This window comes from Ictalurus furcatus, chromosome 18 (assembly GCF_023375685.1).
Source record: "Ictalurus furcatus strain D&B chromosome 18, Billie_1.0, whole genome shotgun sequence".
In the NCBI taxonomy this organism is placed as follows: Eukaryota; Metazoa; Chordata; class Actinopteri; order Siluriformes; family Ictaluridae; genus Ictalurus; species Ictalurus furcatus.
The window spans coordinates 3578019-3593205 of NC_071272.1; the positions used below are offsets into that span (position 1 = coordinate 3578019).

The 15187-nt window shown below is 39.7% G+C and overlaps 1 protein-coding gene across 1 annotated transcript in view; it reads right to left on the bottom strand.

The window, feature by feature from the left end:
* Positions 1–6605: 6605 nt before the first annotated feature.
* The window catches only part of cacna1bb (calcium channel, voltage-dependent, N type, alpha 1B subunit, b), a 129626-nt gene continuing 121044 nt past the window's right edge, over positions 6606–15187 (bottom strand). Inside the window, exons 43-47 of the mRNA XM_053649045.1 lie at positions 14671–14781; positions 12847–12885; positions 9243–9480; positions 8660–8889; positions 6606–8490 (exon numbers count right to left, since the gene is read on the bottom strand). Of these exons, the coding sequence (XP_053505020.1) occupies positions 7951–8490; positions 8660–8889; positions 9243–9480; positions 12847–12885; positions 14671–14781 (1158 nt within the window). The 3' untranslated portion in view covers positions 6606–7950. The remainder of the gene's footprint in view (positions 8491–8659; positions 8890–9242; positions 9481–12846; positions 12886–14670; positions 14782–15187) is intronic.

The window sequence follows — 15187 nt, forward strand, 5'->3', positions numbered from 1 at the left end:
TAAAATGGACCATTGGCTAACTCTGTGTGGGGCGGGAATGAGCGGGGTTATAAATTACACTACATCAATTTGAGTTTAATTTGTATTATTATGCATATAATAATTTAAATCCATAGGCATTCTTGTACCATATCTACAGTGCAACATACGGTACCTGATATAACTCATGGTATGTCATTGAATGCTTCAGAGCAAAACTCCTGCAGTGTGAGTAATATATGATGTGTCAAATGCTACAGAAAGAATTTCTTACACCCACTCAGATGTAAGCTGAATTTACATTACGTCATCTTTCAGTGGTGTTAAACATGGCACTTCAACCAGTCACTAGAGGGCCTCAGAGACATTTTGGTTTCACTTTTGACTTCCTTATAGGAAGTCCACCTTTATACAGTATATAGTCACTGATACTATAAAAATATATAATATACAAATATATATAAATATATATTCTAGATTCATTACACATAAAGTGAAATATTTCAAGCCTTTTTTAGTTTTATTCTTGATGCTTACGGCTTACAGCTCATGGAAATAAAGAATCCAGTATCTCAAAATATTAGAATTTATAATACAGAAATGTTGACCTGAGAAGAGCTCTAATCAGCCAATTAACTCAAAACACCTGCAAAGGTTTCCTGAGCCTTTAATCTCTCTGTCTGGTTCAGTACACACAACCACAATCAATTTTCAGATGAAAGAAAATGCTGCATTTCATTTGGAAATCAAGGTCCCAGAGTCTGGAGGAAGAGTGGAGAAGCATAGAATCCAAGCTGCTTGAAGTCCAGTGTGACGTTTCCACAGTCAGTGATGATTTGGGGAGACATGTCATCTGCTGGTGTTGGTCCACTGTGCTTTCTCAAGTCGAGAGTCAATGCAGCGTCTACCAGGAGATTTTAAAGCACGTCATGCTTCCATCTGCTGACAAGCTTTATGGAGATGCTGATTTCCTTTTCCAGCAGGACCTGCCCCCAGTGCCAAAACTACTAGTAACTGGTTTGCTGACATTGGCAATACTGTGCTTGATTGGCCAGCCAACTCGCCATAGACAATATATGAGAGACACCAGACCCAACAATACAGACGAGCTGAAGGCTCCTATCAAAGCATCCTGGGCTTCCAGAACAACTCAGTAGTGCCACAGGCTGATCGCCTCCATGCCACACCGCATTGTTGCAGTAATTCGTGTAAAAGGAGCCCTGACCGAATATTGAGTGCATAAATTAACATACTTTCAGAAGGTCGACATTTTGAAGAAATTTAAGAAATCTGAAAAGGACTGACATTTATGAACAGAATAAAACAGAAGAAAACATGTTGAGCTTCTTTTGTTCTTTAATATGCGGTCAAACCAAAAGACGTGCAGCATGTGATGATCACATGTGTTTTGTGAAAAGGATCAGGTGGTTTTGATCTATTCTTGAGCTCCTAAGATGTGACAACAATACTCATGGTCAATATCTTCGAAGTCATCAAATCTTTTATGTTTCGCTGAGGCAAACGGCAATACTGTTAAATACAGGTGGTGTATTTTATATAGCCTGTCGGAAAACTAAAGCACCTACAGTATATCAAGAGTGAAACAATGGTGAAATATTGTAACCTAACCTAATTTAACGTGAAGAATACATTTGAGGTTAATTTACATTATAAGCATATATAAAGCAAAAATAAATAATTAAAATCCATAGGCGTACATGTACCATGTTTACAAGTATATGGTACCTGATATAACTCATGGTATGACAAAGAATAATTCAAAACAAAACTCCTGCAGCGTCAGTAATACATGACGTGTCAAAAGCTAAGGAAAGAATTTCTTACAGCCACTCAGATGCAAGCAGGGCTGAATTTACGTGACGTCAACTGTCATCATTCATACTGTATATAGATCAACTCAAGAAAAACATGACCCTCAGTAGATATGACCGGTTTTACGGGATAAAAATCCAAATTAATTAGTGGCTACCTCACATACTTGACTCCTCAGGGACTATTATATGTCTACTGGTTAAGAACATGCTGTGTTTTAAGAGTTTTAAGAGTTTTCATGCAATTCAGTCTAAACTGTATGCGATGAAGTCATTCAGTATTAACTGAGTGTCTGGATTAATCCATTGAGTTTTTTAAAAATCTATTCTACCATAAAATCTGTGTATCTAAAGTCCATGATTAAAGACTCAGTGTTTCCTGATGTGCAGTGTTGAAGCAAATTTACCCACCATATGTGTCAGATCTGTTCAGCATGTGTTACAATACACGTAATGTACATGGGGGTGTGGGGTTTTGGGGTTGGGGTGACGCTTTATGATGCTTTATGTTCTTGGTGCTCCAGCTTGTTAAACTATGATCAGATGATGTGCAATACTTAGTGGGCACTTTTCAATAAAGAGGCTGTGTAGTGAATCTGAAAGAGACAAGCTGCTTTAAATGTTGTTGTTTTTTTGTTTTTTTTTAAAGGCATGAACTCCAAAATTTGTCCAAAAGAGATTTGTGCAGGGTTTTTTTTTTTTTTAAACTACAGAGTAGTAAAAAAAAAAAAAAAAAATTCAACTATCAACCCCCCCCCCCAACTCACATTTAATTATGAAAGTACAGTAGTTACATTTTTTTAGCCATCGTTATCCAGCGACTCCTGCTTATATGGCATCAACTTCCTTATATGGCATCAACTTTCTCAGGCGCATTCTAGATACAAGGTCGATCAGGTCACATGACCAACTACATCATCCACATATAAAGCGTTCATATGACATCAGGGCAATCTTATGATTTCATTTATAACATAACTTTAGGGAATAAAAACTCAATAGAGTGTTGCCAACTACATATGATGACTTTCAAGACTGCATTAGTGACTATTTTTTTTTTTTTTTAAAAAGGATAGGTGATATGCTAATATTCACAGCGAAATCATGCATATGCTAATTGGTCCATAACGTCATCATTAGCATGTGAACGCTGCTCTTTTAGTATTAAGAGAATGAGGTCTTACTATACCTGTCTGCAGCATCCCGGAACCCAGCTCCACTTCCGGCCACTCAGTCGGCAAAATGACAGTTGGACTTGAACTGACGCATTTAGCCAAAGAAAAAACAAAAACAGCCCACAATGTGGTTTTCGGTGCCATAATGAGCGTTGACCAAATGCGGAAAATAAACACTTTGAGAGTAAAAAAAAAACAAACAACAAAAAAAAAACGGTTAGCAACATTAGCTATCTTGACAACTCCATCTTCTGACACAGCGCCTATTTTAATTGATTTTTAAACGTATTGAAATTGTTCTGTATAAAATGCGGACACAAAAAAAAATAGCCTTAATAAGTTATTTTCAATAATGCCTTGCTACTACATTTTATTTAACGTAATAAAATTACGTTATTAAACTTTTCAGGTCGTCTATCACTGTTTCACCCTCACTGAGCTGGCAGCTGTACAGGCTCGCGCGACCAGTCCTTGCGCAGCGCGCGCCTTTTCAGGAGCCGTCATCAGCTCGCGAGCGGCTCCACCCACCACATTACTTCCGACCAATGAGCAGCGAGTCCGCTAGATTTCCCCGCCCACCATGGCTATCCGTGAAGAGGATGTACAACGGTCAAACGGTCATGACACAAAAGAAATAAAAAATAAAAGATAATAAACTAGAAGGCAAGACACTACAGGTAAATAGGGACATTTTAAAAACAATAGATATCACAATTATTTTTTGGCATTATACTTTTGTATCAGAAAAATACATTTATTTATGCAAATCTCATCTAATTAAATATGCATATTAAATAAAACCTAAAATCTAGTGTTTTGATGGTAGAATTAAAATATTTATTTATATTTATATTTTTACAGAAAAGTCATTTATTTTTTGTTTAATCAATAAAACACTATACACTGTTATAAAAAAAAATATGCCTATTAAAAAAAAATGCAATGTAATTCCAAAAATAATCAAAATATTGGGAGGTTATGCTATAATATCTTCTAATTAAGGATAGAAATGAACATTTAATATTTAATGAATGCAGGTCATCTAGAAAGCCGTGATTTTTGTTTCTGAATATTAAAAAAAAAAATGCATAACGTGATTTTTAAAAAATTCCTGTCTAATAAACACTTCTGAAGTAAATATACATCAGGAAAACAAGCTTTTCAGGGATATATGACATGACATGATTGTGCCAGTTATGTAAGCAGAGCTTGTGGTGGGCTCTGTGAACAAACACAGCTAAATATAATTTCTTCTGTTGTGTTTTGACATTTTTATTGCTACGGTTTAAGAGAAAACGTTATACTGTAGACGCAGTTCCTCCAAATAGCCGGGGGGAAAAAATGACATCGTTCCTACCTGTAGTGCCTTACCTTAAACCAACGAAAGAAACAAAAAGTCCTTTCATAAAGTTTTTATTAATTGATTTATTTTTGAATATTCTCTTTTCAGTTCAGTGGTACAAAATGGTAATGAATGGTAAATAAGCAGACAGCCTATGAACAGTGGTGGTGTCTGATCTGCTTAAAAACTTAGTTTAGTCCCATGCTTTCATAGCCTGAATGTAATTTTCTCTTTTGTTCAACACCTCTTTTACACAAATGGTCTAAAATGAGTTTCTCTAATTTACTCCCACAAACATTTTTTTTTTTTTAATTGAAGACTGTATAAAAAAGGCAGTGAACCTCTCATAGGAATCAAACCTAAAATATGTCAAACATATATTTGTACATGCACATGTCATCGTAACATGCAAACATAACACAATGTCCACAGGTCAACTGAACAAGGTACAGCATGAGGATGAGAAAACGGTGCTGTGTTAAATTTGGCACCTGGCAGAAAGTTTGATTATAATAATTAGTTGTAGATTTTTCATAGGAATGGCTTTAGAATAGTTACAGATGTACTAGGTGCACAAATCGCATCTCCCCTTCAGAAAGGGAGAATAGAAGGTAAAACGTCGTCAACGATGGATCGATGTGAGGTTGATTAGTTTGGGGGGGGGGGGGTGTCTTTAAATCATCCACCAATTATTAATTAGACGGAAAACACTTTATGGACTGTACTGAGGCGAACAACACAAATTCAAAATCACTTTTGAAGACAGGACAATGGCATGCATTTGTCCTGTTTATACACTTGTTAACAACTACTTGGCCTCGCTGCATTTCCAATAAACTGCATGTCACGTACAGCATTCATTACTTTAATGTATAAACTGAACAGAATAGTCTTGGTCCCAGATAGGTAGAGTCTAGGAAATAAAGCTACAGAGGACGAGGAGCGATTATAAAGTGTCGCCTTGTTGCATAGCCCTGCTGTACTGTTTCTCAACAGTCATCTCATCCCTGCACTTACAGGACACAGGAAGCTTGTCCAAGGAATACCATCTACACTCACAAACAACTTTATTAGGAACATCTGTACCCCTGCTCATTCATGCACTTACCCAGGCAGTCAGCCGGTCACGTGTCAGCGGTGCAATGTATAAAATCATGCAGATACAAGGCAAGAGTTTCAGTAAATGTTCACATCAAACATCAGAATGGGGGAAACATGTGATCTCAGTGACGCTGACAGAGGCACGGTCGTTAGTGTCAGTTGGGGTAGTGTGAGTATTTCAGAAACGGCTGATCTAGAGTTTACACAAGGCGACACTGAGTGACAGTTCTATAGCTGGAAACACTTTGTTGATGACAAAGCTCAGAGAAGAATGGTCAAACTGATAGGTAGGCTGTGGAAGCACTAATAACTACTCTTTACAACCGCTTTGTGCAGAAAAGCATCTCAGAATGCAAAACATGCAAAATCTTGAGGCTGATGGGCTACAACAACAGAACACCACATCAGGTTCTTGTTCTTGGCTGACAGGAATGGAACCTGATGTGGTGTTCTTCAGTTGTACCCAAACCGCCTCATGCGTCACCACGTTGTGCCTTCTGAGATGCCTTTTCTGCACACCATGCTTGTAAAGAGTGGTTATTTGAGTTACCATAGACTTCCTGTCAGTCTGAACAAGTCAAGACCTTTCTACCTACAAGACCTTTCTACCTATAGAACTCTCACTCATTGGATATTTCTTAACCATTCTGTATAAATTCTAGACACTGTTTAGAATGAAAACAACAGGGGATCAGCAGTTTCTAAAATAGTCAAACCAGCCCATCCAGCACCAACAACCATGCCACACTCAGAGTCACTGAGGTCAATGTTTTTCCCCCCAAACTGATATCTGATGTGAACATTAACCGAAGCTCTTGACCTGTATCGCATTATTGTATGCATCATGCTGCTGCCACAGGATTGGCTGATTGCAGAACTGCATGAATATGCAAGTGTACAGGTGTTCCTATTAAAAGTGGCTGGTGAGTGTGTGTTACAAATAAACATCATTTTGTCTTAATGGACAATGATAAGGTGTTTGGAAGCTATCAAAATCACCCAGTATTACAAAAGAACCACATCTTTCTTGTTTACTAAGAAAGGGTTAAGCAATTATATTCATTAATTATTATGTCAATAATATATAATAAGAATAGAGTTTAGTTTATTATTATGCATATATATATATATATATATATATATATATATATATATATATATATATATATACACACACACATACATGGAATGTAATTTATTATTCCTATCGAAACATATTAAGTCTCTCTTGACTCCATGTAATTAATTCAGTCTAATACTAGAAAGGCAAGAGCTCTTGTACTCTTTGGCAAAATAAAATGTACATCACACACTGCAATGTTACAACACCACCAACACCATGTGTAAAAACTCCTAACATGCATTCAATTCAGACGTAGTGAAAACGCAGTGACATTTCAGTGTCTTTAGTTCGTAGTTACAGTACCTTCTCGAAGCTACGTTGCTGATCGCCCCTGCAGTTTACAGATTTCTTACTAACATGTCTAAATAATTTCACACAAACAACTATTAAAATCTCACGTATATTCTCTCTTTTGTGCAACGCCATCATCTCTGTCTTCATAACATGCTATGATACATATAAGGAACAAAAGATCTGTGACATTTTACCTACTGTGTACAGTATCCAGTATTTGCCTTTCTCAGGTTATAATGCCTCACGATACATTATACCCATACAGTAATTAACCTCAAAGGTTAGGCACTTGGTATTTTACCACTTTGCGGGTAATATAGTATTTAAAAAAAAAAAAAAAAACAAAGTAGACCTTACAGGACACCCAGCTACACACGTCATGTACAAGGTACAAAAAGGAATGCTATGAAAAGATGCTCACTCTACTAGAATCTCTTATAAAACTAATTACAATTTGGCGTGTTTTTTTTTTTGTTGTTGTTGTTGTTTTTTTTAGCTACTGGGAGCATTTTATCTGTGCCACTTACAAGAGGAAGAAACAGCATAAAGCAGCAGCGGGGAAAGAATTGTTAAGACAAAGAAGTCTGGACAAAACCAAGGATGTATAACCTTTTTTACGAACTAAAGAGAGGCCCAGGTTCTTAACAATACCATATGGATGAGCAGAAGTCCTGCACTTTCATTATAGATTGTGCTTTCTAATCAAACATGGCTGTATCTCTCTGCCCTCTGCCCCTCTGCCGAGTTTAGCCCTATTAATATGATTCCAGAGAGCGGAGAGCAGAGTTTGTTAGCACTGAGGACATAACTGAACTATTTCTCCTCTTCAGTGGCAGACAGTGCTCACCTTGGGTTATCAAATTCATCATGGCACTCATATTGTCACAATCTGTGTTGAGAGAACCATCTCGACAAGACAGAGTGTCGTCATGCCACATTCATGAAAAAATTAATAACTATCCGGTCTTCTAGCTCTCCTCAAGCTTCCATTCTATCTTCACACAGGCATGACTCAAATGTATGACTATCTTGAGGCAAAGATGATAAAACTCATCCTGCACTTTTGTAAAGACACATTTAAGACATATACTGGTCACCATTTCGTCAGCACCAGTCATCTTTCTCTGTATCCTGATAGCTTGGGGAAATCCTGGCACTGGAGCCCAGAGATGTACTAACGCCCAGGGTGAAGTGGTACCCGTTTGGCACTCCACTCCGGCTCTGCTGAAGCATGGACGGCACCACCCCAGTGGATGAATGGGTGGCAGAGACTGTCCTTGGAAAACGTCCTGAGCTGTAGGTGCTCAAAGCATCGTGGAAATCTTCGGCCTCTGACAGGTGGGGGTCTCGCTGCAAGGGGCCGAGGTTGGGGTCAGATCCGATCCGAGTGACAGGCACAGGAGATGGTTGGTGAGTGATGCCGAGCAGGGCGTCGTGCTCCGACTGTCCTCGGCTTAGGTAGGTGGGGACTGGTCTGGATGAGCGGGTGGCTGCCATCTGCAGTGTGGAGGAGCTGGTAGACTTAAAGGACACTGCAGGCCTTGGGGTGAGTGGCGTCTGAGGGAGCTGTCTCCTTCCACGACACGGTGTACTGGAGCCTGAGGTGAAGACCACCGGGCTGCCCTTAGCGGAGTTAACGCCCTGCTAAATGAAATATAATACAGCAAAGACTAAACACCAGATAGAGGTTGGGAGAGCCAAGATACAAGATAGATAAATATATATCGACAGACAGACATATCAAACGAAGAACCTTTTATTTTTCTAAATGGAATGTCTTTGTAACAATATAGGTAGTTCGTTTGGTAAGTACCGTTTTGAATCTGTTGGGTTCTTGTGGATCTCCTGGTGATGTAGATCTGCTTGGCCCAGGTGATCGGCTGTGACAGTGCTCTATGGTTCCATAGCGATCGCAGGAATAGTAACGCTGCTTTCTGTCAGTGGCCAAGGACGACTGGTGCTTCCTCTCATGAGAGCGACCTCGGTCCCGCTCCCGTTCGCGCGCCCGTTCCCGTGGCTCATTGCTCAGATCCGCCGTTGTGTCTGAAAAAGTTCAGATTACTTAGACATGCTGCTTCATTATTACATTAGATTCAAACACAGCTGCCTCCTATCCACAAAATGAATAGCGTGAACAGAAGAGTAAATGAAAGCATCAGAGTGATTTTTCCTATCAGTCGTGCTACTTTCTCTTCCTGCTTCTCTAGAGAAACACCTGCACAAGGTTGGGAGCTGTTTCTGTCCACTGTGCATATATATATATATGACCCATGACCCATCTCAACTTACTGAACCGTGACATATCCATACAATATGATGCCTTTCAAGTCCACTATGCTTTTCTTATTTGTGTGTGACTCAATTAAACGTCTTATACTGTATGTGCATTTTCTTACCCACAGAGCCAGGCTGTTCCTCACTGATAGCTCGGTCCAGGGATTTATGCTTCTTGTCTCTGCGGCGGTGACATCGATGATGATGATGATGTTGGTGCGCTCTGTCTCGCTCTTTCTCCTGAGTCTGTACCGCTGGGGGCCGCTCCAATGCATATTCCCTCAAATTCAACTCTGTCCCTCCTCTCTGCGAAGCCAAAGAGGAGGCTGAGCGCCGCATGGGACTGCCGTCCATGATGGGCTTTGAGATGGAGAAAAGAAAAAGAGGAAAGACAGGATGAGAGCTCTAAAACCTGAGTGAAATGTCACTTTAGAAAAGACAGTAGAGTAAAATATCACCAGAATGTAACCAACCAGCTCACAAGACCAGTGGTTTGCTAAACACTTTCAATGCAGGGTCTACGCCTATCATTCACACACACACACACACACACACACACACACAAACACACACAGAAATACATATCTTCTAGAACAGGAGAAGAACACCATCATTGTCTGATGTAAACACTCGGTTGTGTGAATGCTGTCATCGAGATGCTTCTTAACCTTCTCAGTTGCTATAAGAAAGTATCCAAAGCCAAGGAGTGACAATAGCACAAAGAAAGAAGAACTGCTAATAAATGTGCTATACAGTATGTCTTTTACTGTAGAACTGAAAAACACACCTGATGACATGTCTGTAAGCTTTACTCAGTTGTTCATCTTCTAAAAGTCTCGTTTTAAAACTTTTGTGTTAAAATCTTCACATTACCTTGCAAGCACAACTAAAGACCAGTGTTTGCTGACTTATTCTTATTAGTGCTGATCCAATGCTTGATAACAATATGTTGGCTTATTGCACTAAGGTTTTATTCACAGCCAAGTTCAAGTTTTCAAAAACTCTTCACACTTCAATCTGAACAAGCCTGGCTAAACTGTTCATTTCAGGTCCAAAATGCACTACTACAACACTGCAGACACATCTAAAATTTCAAGGCTTCAAAACACTTATTTTCTTCTATTAAGTACACCACATCAACCACAAAGCAATGCACAGCTATCAATAATATTGGTAGCATACACTCGGTGCACTATCTGATATATTTTAACGTTGTGGTAAACATTTTTGGCTCTTGAGCCATGTCATGGTTAAGGGTCTTTACTGAACTTCATGGCTATGTTACCAGGAACTTAATGCTCCCAGTAGAGTCAACCTTGGGGAACAGATCTAAGAGCAGAGGTCAACTAAAGAACAATCCTAAAAAGCCCATGAATTGTACAAAAAGACTAAGTATATCCTGTCCAGATTAGGGTTATCAAGATACCCTCCTGCAGACAGGTCTGAGGGTGGTGTCGGCAAGTAGTGTCTGGTGACCAGACCACCAACGTAACCCGGGAGCCGTCTTGTTTATACGCACCAACTGCATGAAGAACAGTGGGGGTCATTGTAATGCCGGATATGCAGCAGGTATGTGATGGACAGTCTTAGACAGACTTGAACCTTGCAATGAAAACTGGCTTTGGGAACATGTGATGTCACTTTGTTGGTAATGCATGAGTCTGAGTTAGTATCTGAGATGGACAGACATAGACTAGATATAGTCGTCCTTACATCCGCACACTGTACAGGCTCCAGTATCAAACTTCTTCATTAGGAGTGGGCGCTCTCCTACTCCAGAGTTCTACTCCTCTAGAGTTACTACTCAGGTTTAGGAATACTCACAAGTTGAAAAGAGGTTCGCCTCTATGAGATTGCAAGTCTCAGAAAGGAAAACTCTTACTTAGGGAGGATGAAGGATGTCTCAAGATACTACCTACTGAGTCCATAGTGTTTCTGGGGGACTTGAGTGCTCATGTTGGCAATGATGGTAATACTTGGAGAAGTATCAACCCAAGCAGTGACCTGTAGGACTCCTGTGCAATCCATGGATTGTCAATAGCAAACCCTTCAGAACTTTGTTCAGAAACAAAGTTGCTCATAAGTGTAATTGGTTCCATAGAACCTTAGGCCAAAGGTAAATGATTGAGTCGTGATTGTATCATCAGAATTGAAGCCATATGTTTTGGACACTTGGCTAACGAGAGGGACATTGCTTTCAGCTGATCGCTCATTGGTGATGAGTTGGAATTGTTACACAAGGGGCTGGCCAGATTTACCTTGTAAACCCAGGAAGGCCTTCCAGATTGCTTGATAAAAGCTTCGGTGTGAGACTCCCACCTTAGAAAGGACTTCTCCCTTATACCAAGTGAGGCCAGGGACATTGAGTCTGAATGGGCCATGCTCAGTGATAGAGGCAGCTGCGAGAAGCTGTGACCAGAAGGCTGATAGTGCAAGTCTTTGCAGTAAGCCTATGATGCACTAGTGGATCCAATGGGGAGGGAAGATGTTAAGTTGAAAAGAAAGCATTACAAATAATGCTCGTGGAGGCCTTTCCTCATTCAACGGAAAGGTATGGGAGAGCCAGAGAGGCTACAGCAAAAGTAGTTCCAGATAAGAAAGGTGACTTTTAGGTGTGGATATTGCAATGGAAGGAGCACTCTGAGCAATTCTTTAACCCAGTGAACAGTGTTTCTCAGGTGTGTTGGAGTCCATCTTTGTGGCTGAGGTTATTAGGGCAGCTAGAAATCTTCATAGTGGCAAGGGTGCAGGGGTAGAAGAGATACGGCTGGAGATATTGAATGCATTGGCAGTGGGTTTTGTGGGTAACAAGCTTCTTCATTGTTGCGTAGAGATCTGGGATAACGCCTTTGGACTGGTAAACTGAGACGGTGGTGTCCCAACCCCCCCCCCCCTTTTTTTTTTTTAAATGGGAGGATCAGAGTTAAAGCCTTCCAGGAAACATCTTCACCAAGGTTCTGAAGATGAGATTCTGACTTGCAATTTACAGTTTAATCCCCATGGAAATTTAACAGATATGCTTAATGTGTGAAGAGTTTTGAAAAAAGCTTAGCTTTGTTTTGTAAAACGTTTGTTGTTTACAATTCAAATTGTTCAAAACTGTAATACAGACAAAATGATTCAATAGTTCTACACTCAACAGTGAAACAAAACCTTCTATAGCTGTGCGGTTCCTCTGGGCACATCATACCCAGTAGTCATTTTCTATGCTTACTGGTATGGGGGACCCTAATCTTATATACGATACACTTGCATCGAGTTTTGTCAATAAATTAGATCTTGTGACCTCCGTAAAAGTCCCTCAAACTGGGGACATTGCAAGCTGAGGATGTGAGAAGAACTGCATCGTTACCGCTGCCTAAACATAAGCCATAATGGTATATTACACACACATACACCCACAACACACACACACATGCACACATACACGATTCATAACATCCCCAAAACGCAGAATACATACCTATGTATTTTATGTGTTAATACTATGGCTATAAAGCACTAGAATCTTTACAAATATTTTTTTTTTTGGAGCTTTATGTGTTCTGACATGACCAGGCTATTTATATCTCTGAATCAGTGTATGGGACAAGCCAAGAAAGCGTGGACTGGAATGGGCAAAGCACACACAGGCCAACACAGAAGTGATATGAGTGAGAGAGAAGAGAGAAGTAAAGGGGAAGACAGAGGTAGAGATTGAGAAGGGCTTGGAACATTGGTACATACTGCTAGGTATATCCCGGTGGTGTGGCGCAACTGGCTCCGCTGTAGGACAGGAAGAGGACACACAGTTGAGGAGAGCAAGGGAAAACATACAGCCAACATTGACTCATTCAGCATCAGAGAGACAGTGGATTATAGAAATGAGACAGCAGAGGAGTGAAGGAAGCGTAGAGATGATAATATGCGATGATTCAATACTAGATTAAGATTAGAATATGAATAGACAGATAGATAACAAGAGAGAACGATAACAAGAGAAATTGGCAATATGATTACAATGGGATTAATCAAGTGGAAGGAGGTATGGGGACGGGGCGGTGGAGAAGAACAGAGGAGGAGGAACAAAAGTGTCTAGGGAGTACAAAGGCTCTGGACAGGGTAGGTGGGCTGTTAGAAAAGTGGGAAACATTGAGACAAGAAAAGACAGGAACAGACAAGACACAATACAATATGATACAACACAAGTGACACATGATAAGACAGAAGACAATGGCAGAGACAGAAATAGTCTTCTGTACTTACAACAAATGTTAAGAGAAAGTAAAAAAGAATAAAAACTGAAAAGACAACAGAATGCAAACAACTTAGGGGAAATTTGCGTAATTAATTACCAGTACAACAACATTATTTGCATTTAAATGTCACTTAAAAGCACACTAGGTTATTACACATCCACATTGCCTAATACCTACTATTACGTATACAGTACATTCCAATTTGTCCAAAACCGATCTGTGATTCAATATTTACAATATGGCCACATGAATGTTTCGCAGGTAGCTGCAAATGCATCTATACGGAGATCTGTAGCAATCTGTATTGAATTTTTTTCCTTCCACACTGCGAGTTTCTCTCTCGTTATCTTTCTTCATTTGTTGTTTTTCTTTACTCTGTGCTTCCCTGAAATTTCCGTCGTAATGAAGGAAGTGAGACTGTCATGTTCCAGAGAAAAGGATGTGTTTTTTTTGTGCTTGTTTGTCACAGTAAGTGACACAGGAAGTGTGACCTCCCACTCCACAATGCTTCAAATAAAACAAACAAATAAATAAATAACAATAAAATCTAGATCATATTACATTGAATTTTTGGCTACTTTAAATCTATGTTTCATCATCATATATCGAGGTGCTCGTTGTATCGTCCTTGGAAGGAAAGATGCACCAAACTAATACCAAAGAGTCTGTTTACAATAAATGATTTAGAGTATGGAGTGTTGCATCTAGCACTACAAGACTTCTCTTCATTGATCTGCGGGGGGAAAAAAATCTGCCTTCCTAAACAGAAAATTCAATCAGGCAAAGAGAGAAAACAATTTTACCACAAAAAACAAGGACATGACGGCTTTTTTTTTCTTCAGATGCATGCTAAATAATTGTAAGAAAACAGAGAGCCAAATTATCTGGTGCTTAGTTACTTAATAATTGTCCCTCCATTTATTTACAACCTGAGAGATCCACCCACTTGGTTTATATTGGTTCTTTATCTGAAAAAGCCAAAAATCATAATTTGTGGGCGTCCCTTGTATTGCCATAGCAATTAAACCATGGCTCCTGGCACCGCTGTATTTTATTGGTCCATGCATCCATTCATCCATCCGTCCATCCATCCATCCATCCGTCCATCATATCCAACCTGATCCGATCGTCCATCGTCCCAACTTATGAATAAAATCGATGTTCACGATTCATTTTTTCCCCTTTTCCCTCTTATTCCTTTATCTGTGAACCTCTCCGAAATAAATCCCCCTTGTGAAAAATCACAGTCTCGAAAACAAATAAATGCTGACAGACTGAGTAATGAATGAGAATGAAACAATGAGAGGCTTACCTGGAAGCCTGCACTAAGTCTGGGCATTGAAGCTGCCCTCCCGTGGCCCTCCAGTGTGGAGAAGCCCCCTACATCAGAATTATTCTCCATATCCGTCATCTCTACTAATTCCTGTAAGATCCACACAGTGCACACAAACATATGCACAGACAAGTACACATGCATCACAACACACACAATACAGAGATATACACATCACTATGGTTTGACGAAGACGTAAATGGGTGATGTGCCTGCTCGAGTAATCAACAAACGCCATTTCGGTGCACTTCTCAGACGAGAAAGTGTTTCAGGAGAGACTACACAGAAGCTACAGACATTCGGGTTTACGGTGAACTACAGACCGTGAGCTTCCTTGGTTCTATATAAGAGTCTGGATTATTCATCAATTATGACTGTGAGGAAAAATACATTGGATTACAATAATGCACAAACGTGATTTATTATAGATAACACCTGAAAGGCTATACTGTGGGTCACTGAACTATACAGTACATAGTGAGCTATAGTATAATGG